This window comes from Eublepharis macularius, chromosome 3, assembly GCF_028583425.1.
Source record: "Eublepharis macularius isolate TG4126 chromosome 3, MPM_Emac_v1.0, whole genome shotgun sequence".
NCBI lineage: Eukaryota > Metazoa > Chordata > Lepidosauria > Squamata > Eublepharidae > Eublepharis > Eublepharis macularius.
The window spans coordinates 85,159,530-85,178,310 of record NC_072792.1 but is presented as its reverse complement, the minus strand read 5'-3'; the positions used below and the strand labels follow the sequence as shown (position 1 = coordinate 85,178,310).

Here is an 18,781-nt window from a genome sequence, read left to right as displayed (position 1 = left end):
TATAAATCATTGCTAGGGAAATCACTTTGAAGAACTACAGCAATCTTTTACATCCTTTTAGCAGTAGGGCAAAAAGTACTAGGAAGTTTGGCTACCCTTGGAAACCAAGAATAGGAATTAAGTGTCTATTCTTTTCCAGGGAATTTGAAAATCAGTAAAAACTTTGCGAGCCATACTAAAGCTGCTTTGTTGTTAAGGTGACTTACCAACATTACGAACAAGAATTTCTGAGCTACAAACATGATAAATTATGGGATATATTTGTAAAACTGTTCAGTTGTGAGATGATTTAAACAGCAGGTCTGTAGACTCATTTAAATGGAATTTGGTGCTTAAGATTGGTAAAAGGAAAAAAAAAAGATGCTGCTACACATGATATTTGCCACCTTGAGATCCAAGCCTGCTGGCTACAAGAAGTGCCAGTAGTGTGTACTTGAGTGCACCCCTAGAAGAAAAGCTGTGGGAATATCAATGAGTTAGTTCTTAGAAAAATCTGAAATGTATTTGAGAGTGAAATTTAGGAGATATCAGAAAGTGTAAGGAAGGTTCTCAGATGCCACAGTAGGATAGTCTTGTTCGTTTAGCATTAACAGCGCAATCCCAAGAAGAGTCACGCCAGTCTAAGCCAGGGCCGGATCAGGGGGGGGCAGGGGGGTAGTCTGCCCCCAGTACCGCCAAAGAGGGGGCGCCGGGCGCAGCTGCCAGCCGCTGGGAGCGCGCGGGCAGCAGCATGGGCAGTTGAGCAGCCGCCCATGCCATTCGCCTGCCCCGCAGGACAGGGAGCGCGCTGCAAGCTGGCCGCCCTCTCAGCCGGGCAGGCAAATGACACGGAGGGCTGGGAGGCCACCTGCGCCATTCGCCTGGCCCACAGGAGGGCAGCCAGCTTGCCACGCGCTCCCTGTCCTGCTGGGCAAGCGAGTGGCATGGGCTGCCGCCCACACCATTTGCCTGGCCCGCAGGACAGGGAGCACGTGGCAAGCCAGCCACCCCCTCAGCAGGGCAGGCGAGTGGCGCGGGCAGCCTCCCAGCTGCCCATGCTGCCGCCGCTCTGCTAAAAGTATGCCCGCCCTGCGTGATGATATCATGGAAGTGACGACATCACGTAGTGCCTGAAGTGTGCGTGCGTGCGAGGGCAGCCAGACTTGGGTTGTCCCAGGTGCTGGCAACCCTAGATCCGGCCCTGGTCTAAGCCCATTGAAATCAATGGGCTTAGACTGGAGTAACTTTCCTTAGGATTGCGCTGTTAGAATCCCACCCCTTAAGATAGATTTGATCTTTGTGGCTAAGAGAGCTAATGTTGCGAAGGAAAACCAGTGTAGTGTTGAATTTGTGTTTAGTTGGAAATGTGTCTTACACACATGTTCCAGAGTCTGGAGTTGTTATTATAATTCTGCTGTGTCTCTGTCACTCTTGTGGGAGGTTGAAGTGTGTAATTAATGTCCTTGAATCTTTGCTTCAGGTGTAGTTAATTGTTCAATGTCTCTTAATGTAGAGGTGCTGCAGAGCTGCACACTCTGAGGAAGTTCTTTTTGGGACAGAGTGGGAGGAAAAAATGGTCCTGGAAAGGGCTCTACCCCCAGGCTCCCTCCAATGAAGGGTGGCGGGAAGGAGCAAGTTTTCTGCAGCTTCTGCCAGTCTTGTGTCCACCCACACTATGTGGAGAAGGGGCTGCCAGCTGATGACTGCAGCAGCTCCCAGGTGCCTCACACGGGGCAGGGGTGTGGTGGTGCTGTCTGTGCACAGCCACCTTGTATGGGCTGGGGGCTGCCAGCTTGCCACCCACTTCGCATGGGGTGCATCATCCCACCCTGGTGTCCACATTCTGTCCTGGGCTGAGTTACTGCTCTAGACTTGTCAACCAGGAAGTGTGCTCATGGTAGTCATCGTGAAGAAACAAGGGGGATGGTATCCTGGGAGAGGCAGTAATTTTTACTTCTGCAAACATTAAAAGTTGGGTGAAACTTGCCTTGAATTCGAATTCACTGGAGGGGGAAGGGTGCCTCAGCAATCATGGCAACACTGGGTTAGATTGCTGAAAAATATACGCTATCCTATTTGTTGGATGTGTGACACCTGGGATGAGGTAGTAGCTCAGAAAATAAATTATTTTAATAATTTGTAAGGTTATGAATCGTACTGTGAATGAATCTGCAGCACCTCTTCAAATCTTTTTTCCCTTCCTGTCTCTCTAACAGGTATTTTTATTAGCCTCATTTTGTAACTGTACCGCTCAGCAGTATTGTTCACATTGCACAATGTAAACACAAAACTTATTTCACTTTAGGCTATTTTTCATTACTTTTTAAAAAGGTTTGCCAGTGATGCGAAGACCCTCATGATTTTCTATGTAGGCTAGAATAAACAAGGGTGGAAACATCCTGTTGGACCTGTCCAAACCAATCATGGTTAAGTTGTGACTTAGTCCCTCCTGATTTTAATGAATGGGAAGTATACAGCTATACAACCATATGTCTATACAGCCTTTATGCAAGCCCCACTGGGAAGTGAGCTGTAATATTTATAGGATTGTAGACTAACAGTGTCATCTTGAGCACAGTTACAACTTTCTAAGTCCATTGAAGTAAGCTATTGATTACAGTTAGGCTTAGTCATAATAACCTAGGCTGGTTTATACCTATTGCATTATGCTACTGGAATATAAGCCTTAGATAGTTCTAGCATTCAGATAGCTAGCTAGTATTTCTTAAAGATCTCAGTAAACAAAAATTGTACTGGACGAAGATTCAAAAATGCTTCTGCTGTTGGCAACATCTGCAGAAGATAAACAGTTTCAATATAAAGACGGGTTTCTTGCTTACATATAATTAAGCAGAGTTAATACTTTGTGTTTCAAAATATGATCAGTGCAATGTGGGCATGTCTTCAGAAGACAACAAAGTACTTGGAGAAGACTCTGTTTTCATTCTTACTATGGAATGCAAGGTCTTGTTTAATATCTCTGTTAGGATGGTTGGACTGAAGCTAAAAGATGCAGACAAGAATTTGTGGCATCAGTCTTCCAAGTGCTAATACAATAAAGGGCAGAAATTGCCCTATTCATAGAGGCAGTAATTAAATGAAAAGTGTGCACAAAACTCAAATGTAGGAGGTTGCTTGTTGCAGGATTATGTGTGAAAACTACTTTGATTTCTAGAGAGAAAAGCACAGGGAGAGAAAAGTGCAGGGAATCCCCAAACTGGTCAAGAAATGTTTTTGTTTTATTCTATAGGCTTTTAAATCTATTCTTTGAAAGTCTTATCTTGATCAAAACCGCTTTTTCAAATAAATTCTCAGTAGGTAGGATAATGATATTTTGTGGCAAAATTCTAAGGAACAGTTTTCAACCAAGCAGTTCTGATAGAAAAAGGGAAATTCTTTTCCATATTCCATGTCATAAGATATTGGAATTATGAATTAATGCACAGTATGTACCTAACTTTTATGTGACTATTAGGTGCATGTGTGTTATGCATACATTTCTTCAGGATATCTGACAGATATTTGTTCTTGTCCTGATTCAAACCCAGATGAAGTGCTTGTCAGGCCCCGCACCTGTGTGCCCTCCTCACTGTTTCCTGCCTCTTTTTTTACTGCTATTTTTGAACTGCCAGTGCTGTAAAAAGTAGTGCACATGGATGAATAGTGTGTTTAAAAGGCAGCATATTAAAAGCAACTGTGTCAGAATGGGAATTAGTAGCTTGAAATGATGGTCCATCTTTTGAAACTGTTTTGGCAATCAGTTTGAAAATTTGGCCTGTTTGGGTCTTAAAAATAGCTGCATGCATGCTGAAGAGCAAAGAGGAGGCAGGAGACATTTATTTAGCAGATTGGTTAAGGTCCAGGTCATAAATAGGTTAACAGCATTGAGTTTAATCCACCTGAGGTCCTCTTGAGCTCTTGTTCAAGGTCCAGTGAGACAATTGAAAGTTATATGGGAGTTGTGCTCAGTGAATTGTGTTCTTTGTGTTTTATTTAAATGGCTAATCTATTGGTGTGAGTCCTGCAGGTCAAAACTTCTCACATAGCCTGGGATTAAAACTCTTTATTAATACATTATGCAAATTTACTGATTATCATTAGAACACAAACTTCTTTCTGGGCCTGTATCATCCTCTAAATATTTGCAAAAAGATTATTCATGACTCCTGAGTGAACCATAACATTAAAGTTCCAGCAAAAAGCTTTCTTCTAGAATCCAGTGTATAACATAGAATAAGTGAAGGGTATAAATTATCAAAGTGTAACTGCTGACTTTTTGTACCATTTTACATCTTTGTTTTATTTATTTGTTTTACAAAATTTATACCTCGCCTTTCTGCCTTCATAAGAGCCACCATGGAGGCTAACAAACTAAAACATACATAATAAAATCACATCTTAAAAACCATTAAAGTCAATAAGAAACACATCATTAAAACAATTAAAACCAGAGCATATAAGAGCATATAAAAACAACAATTAAAATATTATGCAGGAAGGAGGGATTACTGAAGGAATGCCAAAGAAACACAACAGTCTTTGCCTACTACTGGTAGAAGATGGCAATAGATGGGGACAGACAAGTCTCCCTGGGGAGAGTTCCCCAGTTTTGGTGACATAATGGAGAAAACAGTTTTCCTGATCTCAGAAGTCAAGGGCACTGAGGTCTTGGAACATAACTGTAATGGCCAGGTAAGTTCATAAGGGAGAAGGTAGTCCCTTAGATGTGTTGGCTTCAAACCATATAGGACTTTAAAAATCAACACCAGCACCTTGAATTCTGTCCAGAAATGGATTAGGAGCCAATGCAGATGAGCGAAGTCTCGGATGATATGGTCTTATGACCCATTCCAGCTTTCTGCACCAGTCGAAGTTTCTGAACATTTTTCAAGGACAGCTCCATGTAGAGCACATTGCAGTAGTAGTAGTAGTAGTAGTAGTAGTAGTAGTAGTAGTAGTATTTTTTATTACAGCACTTAGCCAATACATTTACCATAAAATTTAAGTGCACATTTGAGCACATTGCAGTAATCTAATTTAGATGTTAAATAAATAAAATAACCAGGGCATGGACAATGGTGGCCAGATCTTTTCTCCCCAGGAAAGACTGGCAGCTGGCTAATCAGTTGAAGCTGGTAAAAGGCACCCCTAGTCACAGCTGCCACCTCCTTATCCAGCAATAGGCTGGGGCAAAAGAACCCCCAAACTATGGACCTGTTCCTTCAAGGGGAAAGCAACCCCATCTAGAATGGGTAACATCTTACATTCTCTGTCAGATCTTCTGCTCACTAGTAACACTTCCATCTTGTCAGGATTAAGCTTCAGTTTATTAATCTGCATTCACTCCAAAACTGCCTCTAGGCACTGGCTCAGAGTTTCTACAGTCTCCAGCTGAAAGCAGGAGATAGAGATGAGTGTCATCCAGATAATGGGGACACCTTTGTCCAAGTCTCTGGATGACTTCACCCACTGATGTAGAGTCTCCCTACACAAGAAATCTTACATGGGGACGCTCAAGTGAAAGATCTTTCACTTGTTTTCCCATTGTGGATACACATGCACTGCTAGAGAGGTAGAGTACACTTGAATATAAGATCACACAGAAAGTAAATCACTTGAGCATCCCTGTGTAAGATGTCTTGTGTTGAGAGACACTTGTAGATGTTAAAGAGCATAGGGGCAAAGATGGGAACTTGCAGGACCCCACAGGTCAAAGGCTGTGTCTTCACTCACTGAGGGCTGAGCAGCAGCACTCCAGCATCATCTTCTGAAACCTACCCTCCAGGTAGGAATGGGACTACCACAAAATGGTTCCCTCCTAGTCCAATTGTGGAAGGCGGTTCAGAAGGATACCATGATTGATGGTACCGAAAGCTGCTGAGAGTTTCAGAAGAATGACCAGAGTTGCAATCTCTCTTTCCATCTTGCATCACAGGTCATCCATCAGGGCAAGCAAATCTGTTTCAATCCTATTTCAGGTCAATAGTTATTGAAATCTCCTGAGTCCAGGGTAGGCTTCTTTAGAAGTGGACACACTACAGCCTATTTCAAGGCTGGGGCAACCACCCTGTCTCTCAAGGAGGCATTAACTACTTCTGTCAGTTACAGATTTAAATACCCAGGAAGGGCAAGGCTCATACAAGGAAGTGGCAGGCCTCAAACATTCAAGGATCCTGCTCACATCCTCAGACTGAATACACTGAGAATTATCCCAGAGTTGGCATACTGACACCATCTGATACGGTTACTGCTCCTGTAGAGTCCAAGTTGGAACAGATGTGTGAGATTTTATCTGCAAGGTGCTGAACAAAGCGGTCACAGCGGGCTACTGAGTTCCTTCTGGGGATCATGGGATCCTCATGAACAGGAGAGGGGTCTACAGTGGGAGGAGGGATTAGCAGAAATCATTTCAGTTTCCAAAGACTAAAGTGATCATCTGTCATTGGAAACTAATGGTAGGATACAAGCTAGTGTCGAGTGGCTCATGACAAAAACATGTTTTGTATTGTAGTCTCAGGATGTTTCCACTGTCCTCCTCTTTCTATATATTTTCTAGTAATTTGGACAAGAAGAAGGTTTAACACCTGCTTGGATTGCAGTCTGGCATGAGTTCAGAAATAGCGGCTTGAGACTTGTGGTGCTCCAGTTTGACCCTGGCCTAAAGTTATATTGACCCTTTTCTATAATGCTGTTCTATGTGGATCATTGCAATGTAACTTAAGAGGCTTATGATTGGGAGGAAAAATTATATGAGTCTGCTGTTAGGTGAATGTAACTTACACATAAATCAAACTAATAAAACAAACATTTTTGACAATAAAGTTTCATCTTTAAACAAGCCGTTCTGTAAATTGGTTTGTTTTAACTCCTCCTAATAGTTGCCTTTTCAACATCCTAAGTTTCAAAGCTCTTCTAAGTCTGGTTTTCTAACTAGTAGGTATTAGGCAAACATTTAAGAAGGGAATTGCTAAAGGAGAAGATAAGGCATGTGACAAAATGGAAGAGGAGGAAGTTAAGCAGGAGATAAGATTGATGGGATAAATTAGAAGAGGAATGTGTGGGGGAGAATTGAACAAAGAAAAGAAGACAAGAGGCAGATAGAGAAAGAACAGCTGCATTCTAAAAACAATACAGGAAAAGAGAACATAGGAAGGGAATAGAAGCTTAGCAGAATCACAGAGAATTCCTTTTGTAAAGAGGTGTGTGAAATGGCAGGCCTAAGGTGAGGCCTGCTGCTTAAACATTGCATGGCATTATGGTGGCCTTTTCCAGAAATATATGTCGGTTGATGACCACGGCGTGCTAAAGTGCTTTCCTAGTTCAAAGGTTTGGTTAAATTGTATATATTCTTGGCTAAGGGTAAGCATTGCCTCAAGGATACAAAATGTCAGGCAGATTTTTCAAGGCCATTCTGTGTGTATCTAGGTACTTGAAATAAGAAAGCTGTAGAATTTTGAAGGAAGACCAGAAGCAGAGTATGATAACTGTGCTTCTAGTCTGCCTACATATGCGTACAACATTTTATCATCTCTCTCTCTGTGAAATGAATACATAGTTATTGGTGTTTTGGCATTAAGGTTTCTAGTTGGCATTCAGTGGCACAGCAAGGATCAGCTTCTGTAGTTTAGACTAGTTGGGTTTGCAATGGCATGATGAGCATCCAGAATTAAATCAATAGAATACAAAAACTAGTGGAAATAATAATAAATGCAGAAAAGACAATGGTTTGAATGATATTTCTGCTTGCTATTGTGAGATGCAGTGCTTATAAACTGGGATTTCTCCATTCACACACCACAGCAAGCCAGGTAGAAACTGTGGTTTAAAATCCTAGTCTTGCACCTTCCAGCAAACCAGCTTTCTGTTTATTTATTTATTCACATCAGAGCCAGTTTGGTGTAGTGATTAAGAGCAGCAGGACTCTAATCTGGAGAACTGGGTTTGATTTCCCCTCTCCTCCACTTGAAGCCAGCTGGGTGATCTTGGGTCAGGCATTGCTCTTCCAGTGCTCTCTCAGCCCCACCCACCTCACAGGGTGATTGTTGTTGTGGGGATAATAACACACTTTGTAAACTGCTCTGAGTGGGTGTTAAGTTGTCCTGAAGGGCAGTATATAAATTGAATGTTGTTATTATCGTTGCTGTTATTAACATTATCATTATCATTATCATCATTTATCATCATCACCATTCACTCCAATGGGGACCCAAAGTATCGTATTTCATTCTTCTCCATTTTATTCTCATTTTATTCTTACAACAGCCTTGTGAAGTAGGTTAGACTGAGAGTATATGACTGGCCCAAGGTTATCCAGCAAACTTCCATGGCAGAGTGGGAATTTGAACATGGTTCTCCTAAATCCTAGTCTGACACCCTACATCACACTGGCTTTGATCAACTCAAATGGAGATCTATTATCAAATCAAATGATCTTTATTATGACATCTGAATACATTTTAGTTAAATGCCATAAAGTGAAATGTCAGGCATCTGTTTCATTTTTCTATTGGTTCATAGAAAATCTGATTTAGTATTTATCCCATAAAACTGTATTTTAGGCTTAAATTTGCATGCACATCTGAAATATAAATTGCCTTTATAAATTAGTGCTAAATTGGCTCTGAAGTTATTTATTTGTGTACAGACTGTTTCCTTAGTTTAATAACATGATGCCTTTTTTCCAAAGGTGATTTTCATAACGCAGAGAGCACCCAAAATCACACTTTTCAAACTCCTGAGGAAAAAGGTCCTTCAGCCAATTTATGCTTGGATAGACTTTCTGTATATGAAAAGACTGCTGACCAATCAATAGAAGATGTCAACCAAGTCCTGTGCCCACATCTGGACAGAAAGCGTAAACATTCTGGTGAGAAAATGCAGAATGATGGAAGTCTTAAAGAAAACTTTATAGAGGACCTGGACGATGAATTTGCATCAAAAGCAAAAAAGAAGAGGCACTCCAAAGGTAACCAGGCCCCAGTTTTGGTATCATTACAGGCATGTTTTGAAAAATGAGCACTCTTTGAATTAACATATGTCCATTTTATGACCATGACTGTTACCTGAAAGGTAAAAGATCAGTCATTGGACAATGCAAATGGCTGTAGTGCATGCAAACCCCTTCCTTTTAAAAATGCATAGTGTGGTGGTAAAGCTGAAAAAATCTGCCCCACAAGTGAACTATAGCTTTTGTTTCAAGTTGAGGGCCTTTTGATTAATTTTTAGTTATTTTTCCATTAGATGACTGGCCTGAGAGGGAAATGACAAACAATTCCTCTAACCACTTAGAAGAGCCCAATTGTAATGAGGTGACCAACCTGAAGGTGTGCATTGAATTAACAGGGCTCCATCCTAAAAAGCAGCGTCACCTGCAGCATCTTAGGGAACTATGGGAGCAGCAGGTGTCACCAGAGAGATCCCCACCCGGCAAGTTGGGCCGGCAAAGCAGGAAAGATTTAGCTGAGGCTGTTCAGCCAGAGGCCACTGCAAAGGTCAAAGACTGCACAGAAGAAAGGCACACCAAGAAAAGGTCAGAGGTCAAAAGCAATAGAAGTTGGTCTGAAGAGTCCCTCAAAACAAGTGACAATGAACAAGGTATGCAGAGATTACTAGGGAAATTTAGCATTACTTAGTGACGCATGCTGCCACCAGTGCTAAGAAGTTGTCAGTAGTTTTTTGTAGAAGTTTTATATTATATTATATATATATATATATATAATATAAAATTTTATTATGTATAAAGGACTTAAGAGCCACTATTAAAACTTCACTCATGCTTGTTTTGCAAAATCTGTTGTGTGTATGTGTTTGGTGTGGTGTTAATTATGATTTTAGAACCCATCCTAGATGTGGTCTTTTTTTTTTTTTTTAAGTGAAAGCATTTTTGTACGAAGATGTATTTTGGCGTTCTTACAGTTGGAGAATGGTGTTGACTTCACAGCAATTTCTAGCACATGTATGTGAAATGTAAGCCGGAGTATAGTTTTTTTTAATAGAAAAGTCTGAAGAATTCTGATTGCTCTTGGGAATAGGCTGCTTTATTAGATTTTGAATTTCTGAGCTAATTTTTCCCATTCTAAGAGCTGGGAAATAACAAAGATGGTTACTCACGTTCCATTCTTTTTATGCCGGGTGAAGGTTGCGCATGATTTCTTTCAGTTATTTTTGCCTCTGGTCAAATAGTAGCAAGGTTCTTCTCCTCAGCCTTTGAGAGATCTTTCTTCTTGTTCCTCTTACCGTTTCATCTCCATTTGAGAACAGATCTTTGGGCAGAAGCATCACAGAATTATAGAGATGATGAAGGTTTTCAGGAGTTACTGGCCCAAAAGCAATTAGCTGATTCTGCAGGCAGAAAAGCAGTTTGGTCTGCAGTGAATAATGAATTGCCTGAACTGACAAGCCAGGCCAGAATAAGCAATTTTATTGGATCAGATCGGGACTCCATTGGCTCTGTTCACAGCTGGAAACTTTTAGTACTACTCTTGACCATGTGCAGTGGTGGTGCTGAAGTTAAGCACATAAAACAGCTAGAATTCAGGGAGAAGGATTCAAGCCTAAGTCTTCTCCCTGAGAGTTTTCCATGTATAGGGATAGGGTTTGCTTTATGGAGGAACATTCAGTTGTATAAGCTCCCTCCTGGCAGCTTTAGGGGTACAGGAGAACTAGGCGCCTCATCTAGAGGGTTGACCAGTTTTCAGGAGTGTAGCTTGTTTGTAAAACACCATTAATTCAGCTGTCATAATTATAAGGGAATAAGGGAGATCTTCCTTAGATAGCAAGATTGAGTTGTCTTAGGTGTCGTCTGTTTAGCATCTTCCCATTTCTTGTGTTTGTCCCATTCATCTCTCCCTTGATCTTGTAGAAGCAAAACTTCAAAAACTTTTGATTTCACGTGCGCATTCAAGTACTAATTCAAGCTCTTTCTAATTTTAAAAATTCTTTTAGTAATTGTTTTAGTTTACTGGATCGTTGATTTTATTTGACGCTTTTAACTTCTGAATCTAAATTTTGATTCCTTTTACTGCAAATACTTGAAAACTAGCCCATTGACATCCTTGCTTTCTTCTTGTCACATCTTCTCATATTGAGAAACTATGTTCTCTTCAGGTATATCCAGGACTAAGCAGTGTTGTAGGCATGGAATGAACCTAGAAGTTGTGTAAAAATATTCTTTTGTTTGTGAAACTTAAAAGTCAAACAGGACTAATATATTCTTATTGGTCTGTCCTTGGTATTTTTGCTGTGCAACTAAACTTTTCTTGAAAGTCAGGTGCTATCTGCTCATTTTACTGGAAGGACAGCTATTTATTGATAGAACTTATTATACAACCCCTCTCTGAGAAATTACTTTCTGGATCCATGAAACAATTTTCAGAATGACTGAAGAAATGGCCTAATGCTTTCTTCATTTTTTGCGTACAAAGGGAGAGTTTTTTCAAAGGAGAAATGGGAATTGGACACTTAAGTACCATTTCTGCTTTGGAAATCATTGTGGTTCCTTTGAGTTTTCCCCTTAATCCTGCTTTGCAAGAAGGCAACAGCAGCCTTCCCACGGCAGAAAGGTTCAGCAGTTTCATACCTGAAAGAGCGGGATATTCCCATTCTTGGTGGTGTGAAGTTACAGGTAAGGAAGCCACTTCTCTCATTTGCATCCATAAAAAGCAGAAAATTGAGAGGGAGAGCTGATTTCTAGATGGTGCGGTTAGTGCCTATATTGTGTAGCTTTGTACTGTCCTTAGACCTAGACTCATCATGGGACTCCCTTTACAGGATTTATCAGCCTATTACAATTACTTTTATATTTTGTAGGTTAGCATTTGCAGTTCAAATGCATAATTGCTTAAAATATTAATGCAATGCACATGCAAAAGTTAGAGTGTTTTAAACAACTGAATAGCTTGTGTTAAACATTAGCTGCATGTCTGTGTCCTTGATCCCTTTCAACACACCATGCAACATGCTATGCCTTTCCTCCCATTTAGGTATTTCTTTATTCCCAGCATCTCCGCCTATGAAGAACCTTTCATCCTCCAGTATAAACGGCAAAAGGCAGACCCAGCCAAGCTGTATTCCAGCTTCAAGGTTGGCTGCCAAGCAGCAGAAAATTAAAGAAAACTGGAAGACAGATGTGTTGTGCACGGGCGAAGAAGATGATTTCCAGGCTGCATCCCTGCTGCAGAAACACAGCCAGTGTGAGAAGCCACCAGGGAAACGCCAGTGTAAAACAAAACATTTGGCACTGCAAGAGAGAATAAGGAGGTCATCTCTCGCTGGGGATGACATGACAGATGTTGAAAGCTCTGAGGAAAAGGTATCTTTACCTTGACTTTATTGCCCACTGATATTACTGTGGGTTTGGTAAAATCAGCCAGCTTAAATTCTTAACATATTGATGTAGGTAGTGATAATTTCAGACTACTCCCCCATTTACTTTTTAAAAGTGTGCTGCTGTTTTGCAGTGCCCAATCCATTGACTCCATGAAAAAGTCCCGGGCTTACTGTTGAGTGTAATCATAGAGGAATTTGGTCTTAAACCATTGGACGGTGTAAATCCGGAATGTGACACTGCTATACCATTTTTTTAATGAGAAGGGAAAAAAAGATTTTCAGTGAATGGGTGGGGTATGGAATCCAGTAATGATTTTGACAGGTCATAGTTAATGAGGAGAATCTGGAAGCAACCAAGCGGCTCCTTCAGACTGTGACTTTTCACCAGTCAAATCACATGAGCAAGCACTGTAGGATTGCCTGCAGCAGCAGCCTCCCTCATTATTGCCTGTCTCTTCAGCCCTCACAGCTGCAGACTGCAAGTGCCCCTCAGGAGACTACCCCAAGTCGTCCCATGCCGCCTGAAGCCCGAAGGCTTATTGTCAATAAGAATGCTGGAGAAACTCTTCTGCAAAGGGCAGCTCGACTGGGATATGAGGCAAGCATTATTTCTGAAGTACTTTACCCTGAATTAGAATGTGGGAGAAGCTAGGTGTCTTTCTTTATGCTCCTTCTCAGCATGTTGAAATATCTTGAGGCTGTCCATTCTGTTTATTCATTCAAGCACACAATGAGTACATGTTGTGAGTGGAGTTAGAAGAGAGCCCTATAAACTCCTGCAAGTGAATAACCTGAACCTGAATAGGTGCTTGTGATTGCCGATCAGAATTCAGATCAGGATGAGCTTTGCAGCATTGGCATCCTGAATAAGAATTGAGGTAGGGGAGGGATATGTACACAGATATGACCCAAATGAACATTTATGCTAAGCTTGAGGAGGGCTAATAACAACAGGCGTAGCTCTGACAATGTGAGTGTGTGGAATAGGGACTATAGACTATACCGCTGTATACCGTGCGTTGCTATAAGAAAGCGTCTACTGAGTGCATCGTTTAATATGTTAAATTGCTTGTTTGTTTTAGCTCTGTGTTCGATTTCTGATGTTTCCATATTTCTGCAATCCATACCCTATTGTATTGTTTATTGAATGTCTCAGCTTTGATTGGATGATTTACACTGTGTAATCTGCCTTGAGTCTCAGTGAGAAAGGTGGATTATAACATATAAATATAACATATAAATTGTAGGGTGGCTTCTTATATTGTATTTTAAAGATATGAATGTGTGTTTATCAGCCATTCCCACATATAGAAAACAGTTTAGAGCCTGTAAATCTGTAGGAGCAGCAGACTTTAGTGGGTTCTAGATTGTACCTGCAAGATGAAAATGATTATACAAACAATTAGCTCAGAGATGATAAACAATCCTTCATCTGATAGGCCTTATACTGGAGATGATAATGTGGTTTTATTACAGTTTTAGTTATTGGAAACCTCTTGTGAGCATGGAATCATAAAATGTGAGGACGTTTTCTCTTTCTTTGTCTATCTAAATTCATTGAGTTGCTCCTTTCTATCTGGAATACAAATATGAGGTCATACAGAGATTAATTAAAAACAAGATGACCAGAACTGTTTAAAAAGATGACTTATTTGTTTTAAGATTTTTTTTCAAGAAGCAGACCCTTGATCATAAAAATACCCACATTAGGGAAGACAACTGAACTCAAAATAATTTAGAGTGTTGAAGCCTGTAGTGAGGGGCTGGGTATGTCAGCATACTGAGACCCAAGTGGTTGTGTTTTTTGGTTCATCTTGCTTGTTGTTTGGTAGAGCAATGTCACACCTTCTAGGTGTAAAAGCCCAGTGAAGAATGTGCCTCAGGCTGTAGATTTAATTGGCTTTGGACAGAATCTTACTTGCGTTTCCTTACCTATATAATTGGATATTTTTGAAAATTTGCTACACCAGAAGTATAGTGTAAAAGTTGAAAATTGAGAAAAATCCACACATTTGTTACATGAAAATACATACTGCTTTAGAGTGTAGTAGTAGTTGGTTTAGCTATGATCCATTTAGGATTCCATGTAGAATCTTTTAGTTGTGTTGGGAATGTCAAACAATTCTTTACAAGGCAGCTTACCAGTTTCACCCCCCCCCCCGAGCTCTACCCTTGCTGGGTTCTCAAGGGACAGGGATAGTTTTTTCACATTATTGCTCATCTTAGTTGCCTGTGAGGTTGACCCTGAAGGGACAAACTTGATACCTCATCTAGCTTACTTTGTAGTGATGTAGGTGGCAGCGAGAATCACATGCTGCCAGGTGTGAGCATGTAGGACACTTCTGCAGGGTGAAAAGTGGGAAAGGAGGACTTCTTCTTTTCTTTGTACACACTAGGAAGGAGCCTGAAAACATTGAATTGATGGAATTCATGGAATGGATCTTCCCCTCCCTGTCCTTTCCCCTTGCAGCTTCCTATGGCTCCCTGAAAATGTGCTCCAGAGGCTCAGCAGATCTTTGGGAAGGGAGTGGGAGGCAAGGCAAGAGGCTTTGCCTTGAGGGGAAATCAGCAGAAATGACCTGCCTTCTCTCTTGCTCAAGAGTGCTAATAAAAGAGTGTGCAATTTCTTCTGATTACCCCTTCTTGCTACAGTCCCCTCCCCCCACTGCATCACACTCTGTTGTTGAGGGACCTGGCACCTCTGGGGGTGGGGACCAGTGGGAGAAAATTCTCTGGACACAGTCTGTGGAATCCAATGCATTTAGTTCAGTAATATTTAAACTGGCCAATTAAACTATAATGAAAATAACGGGGAAATGCTAAAGATTTTTCCAGAGTGTCCTCAGAATTCAGCATAGCAGCTGTACTTAAAAGCATGAGCTGAAAAGGAAAGGAACAGACAGATGTAACAGTGGCACTCTAATGACCGTCAAGGATTCCAGGGAATAAGCAGTCAAAGCTCCCTTTGTCAGATAGCTGATGAAGGGAGGTTTGACTCTTGAACTCATACCCTGGGAGTCTTGTTGGTCTTCAAGGTGCTACTGGACTCGAATCTTGCTCTTCTATTGCAGACCAACACAGCTACCCACTTGATATATAACAGTGATTTATCACTTAATTTGAACATTTACAAGCAATGCATCACTATTCAAAGGAGTTTTACAATTCATAAGAACACAATAAAAACAAATCAGCAGGTAATATAAAAACAATTTTAAACAAGTAAAATCATTCAAATGACAAAATGACAAACAAACCTCATTCTCCATATGTTGGTAGAGATGATTTTAAGCCTCTAAAAAAAGGTGCCGTTTTCCTCCTCATCTTGGGCAAGTGTCTCCACAGGACAGGCGGTTGCCACCAGGAAGCCCCTCGTCCTTATATTCATTGTTCTTACCTGTTGGTATGGTGCTAGGTTTGCACATCCTGCGTTCTGACTTACAGATATGCACAAACATCAAAACCTTTCTCTTTGCCTTACACCATGTGTGCTAAGGGTGGTGCATGGTATCTAAACATGGTGCTGCCCAGTTGCATGGAGAAAGGAAGTAAGTATATCTTTACAGCCCAAGAGGCATTTGGGGATAGGTGCTCAGTTTGCTGTGGCTACTGCTTAACACCTTGCATTCCCTCTCTGTAACGTGAGTACTTTTTGGCCAGCTGAAGGTAACTTCTGTATTGTGGTCAAGTTGATGAGAGGGAAGTCATAGGGTAAAGTTCTGCACTTCCTCACATGTGTGTCTCATTTGGTGTTAAACTCAGACCTGCCCACTCCTCCCTTTCTAAGTAGTTCTGTGTTTAAGCAGTGCTGAGGTCCCTTCTAGCGTGACCCTGATACCAGCTGTAACAGTGTACCAAAGCAGCTGAGTTTTCATTTGGAAGCATTTCAAGTGGCCTCCCACATAGCAGCCATAGCTTAAGAAGATTTTATAGTCCACTGTTAAGCCAACCATATTTTTAAAAGTGTAAGGTTTGCTGACTTCAGCTTTAAGTTTCTTAATCTGTGAGTATAATTTGGAAAAGAATATTTCAGCACGTCTTTCGCGATTAATTTTGTTTACAATGTATGTATATGTTTTAAAAATACCTCTATTTGTGTTTTCTTGTTATTCCCCTCTGTACAATGCACGAGAGTGCTAGGAAAGGCAATATAATTGTGAGTGAGGGGGGGTGTTGGTGGATAGGGCTATAGACAGGAAATCTAAGGTTTCCTTCATGCTTTCCCTAGAGGAATGGGGTTTGCCTTGTAGAATGCATTACTGGAGGCTCAGCCTAGCCAGGTCTGTGGGCCCCCATGATACTTGAGCTGCAAGGGCTCTCTGTCCATAGACTTTGCATTTCCAAATGCCCTTCTTATCTTTCTGAAGGCTGCTTTAGAAGGACTCCCTCTGGAACATTCATCTCTCTCCCCACCTCCCTTCCCCCAATTTTAAAGGGAAATACTTCCAGGATGAAGTATGCCCCTCCCTTCTGTTTTCTTTAAGTGACAGCCTCTGATGTTAAAGGCGTCTCCATAGCAACAAACTGTTTCTTCTCCCCACCCTTCCCCTCTTTCTTCAGGAAGTGGTTCTGTATTGTTTGGAAAACAAGGTCTGTGATGTAAATCACTGTGACAGGGCTGGCTGTTGCATTGTAAAGAGACTTTAGGCACTTGGTTCTTTTAGTGATTTTCTTCACTGGCTTGGATAGAGGATGATGCACACAGAATGCTCTGCAGTGCATTCATGGCATATGGATTTATGGAATAAACTCATGGCGTATGAGTTTATAGAGACAGCTTGCCGTACGTACTAAAACAGTGAACGAGACCTTCCTGTCCCAACAAATTTAAATGTATTATTGTGCCTGTTAGAGAGAGAGTAAATTTCTTTCTGTCTCTCACTGACGATGAGATTTTAAAGTGGATTTTTTTAAAAAAGCTGGACCTTTACAAGTGTTGAATATAATTTTTTGCGACTTTTGTTGATAAAAATTGAAATGAACGTATGGCAATAGTGTACGCTAAGTAGCTGTGTGTGTGAAAATGAGAAATGTGCTGGATTTTGCCAGTATGCTTCATAGTGATTATGATTTTGCTTTATAGGTTAACCCAAGAAGAACAATGTTAGTTTTTGATGGCAGAACAAATATAGCATAGACCAAAAGTGTTCCTTTCCTGGATTTCCGTGTCCAGATTCAAGCCTCTCGTGCTGTCAGCCACATGTTTTGAAATTCAACAGAGAGGGCTGAAATTTCTGTGAATTGAATAAATCATGTTTAAAGAGTTAATGAGGCATCTAATTAATTAACCATAAAATCCTACATTGTTACATTTTGTGGTTAATGACATTGGATAAAATCTACTGGGAACTTCTCCAGTTCTGTGGCAAGAAGCAGTATGTAGAATGGGTGCAGACCATCAGGAACTTCTGTGCAGATTAAATGAATGCAAACTGAGCACTAGTATGTGGGAAACCCCTACTAATTTCTCATTTACATACATTCCATCATTTATATGTAAGCAAATGTTTCCCACTGATTAGTACCAGGAGACAAAGATTGTAGTTTTTAAAGAAGTCTGAACAGCAAAACACAGAGAGGGCCCCATAACTTAATGGAAAAAGTCATGCTTTATGTGTGTAAGGGCCAAGGTTCAGTCCCTCACATTGCTAGTTAAAGGGGCTTGGAAATAACCAAAGTTGCCAGTAGACCAGTTGTCTGTTTCAGTGTAAGGCAATGTCATGTGCAAAGAATCCCTAAGTAAGTCAATTTACAATTAGCCAATGGCAACTCTGACTGCTGTGATAAATTTCTTCTGCAATTTATTTAGTGCTGGAGCTTTAAACTAAAGTTAGGAGGTTTCTGCAACAATTGTTCTTTTGAGGACTTTGTGCCTTGTGCTAATCCTGATAGGTTCCTGTGCTAATCCTGATAGGTTCCAGCCTACTGTTTAGACTAGCAGTGATCAGCATGGGTGTCGGGCACATTGTTGCTTGAAAAATCCTCCATTTGGGAGAGCTTTTAAATCTTCCCTGTTTTGTAAAGAAAGACACTGTTCATCATGTGATTGATGCATTTGATCCTAATGTCACATAATCGGGCTTCTTTCTTTAGCTTGGACAGGCAACTCATTAGTTTGCTGCTATCCACTTTAACTTGGTTAGTGAAGGCCTGCTAAACGAACAGCTACATGCTGTATCTTAGATACCAACACTCAGAGTCTCTCTACACAAGACATCTTACACGGGAACACTCTAGTGAGAGATCTTACACTTGTCCTCCTATTGTGGATACACTTGCACAGCTAGGGAGACAGAGTACACTTGAATATAAGAATATAAGTAAGTGACTTGAGCATCCCCGTGTAAGATGTCTTGTGTAGAGAGACTCTCAGGTCAGACACAGAAAGAGTGCAGATTATTGTGGGCTTTTCAAGAAAGTATAAGGCTGTTGCACTGGGGAAATGTACAATACATCTGACAAAGTGGACTGTGTT

General features: G+C 40.9%; 1 protein-coding gene across 5 annotated transcripts in view; it reads left to right on the top strand.

The window, feature by feature from the left end:
- BCOR (BCL6 corepressor) overlaps positions 1–18,781 on the top strand; it is a 75,890-nt gene that overhangs the window by 44,314 nt on the left and 12,795 nt on the right. For 3 of the 5 annotated variants that reach the window (XM_054973560.1, XM_054973558.1, XM_054973559.1), the window contains 4 exons: positions 8,666–8,944; positions 9,220–9,573; positions 11,961–12,289; positions 12,767–12,904. In XM_054973560.1, coding sequence (XP_054829535.1) covers positions 8,666–8,944; positions 9,220–9,573; positions 11,961–12,289; positions 12,767–12,904 — 1,100 coding nt within the window. The remainder of the gene's footprint in view (positions 1–8,665; positions 8,945–9,219; positions 9,574–11,960; positions 12,290–12,766; positions 12,905–18,781) is intronic. The other 2 variants (XM_054973562.1, XM_054973563.1) reach the window with 2 other exon arrangements.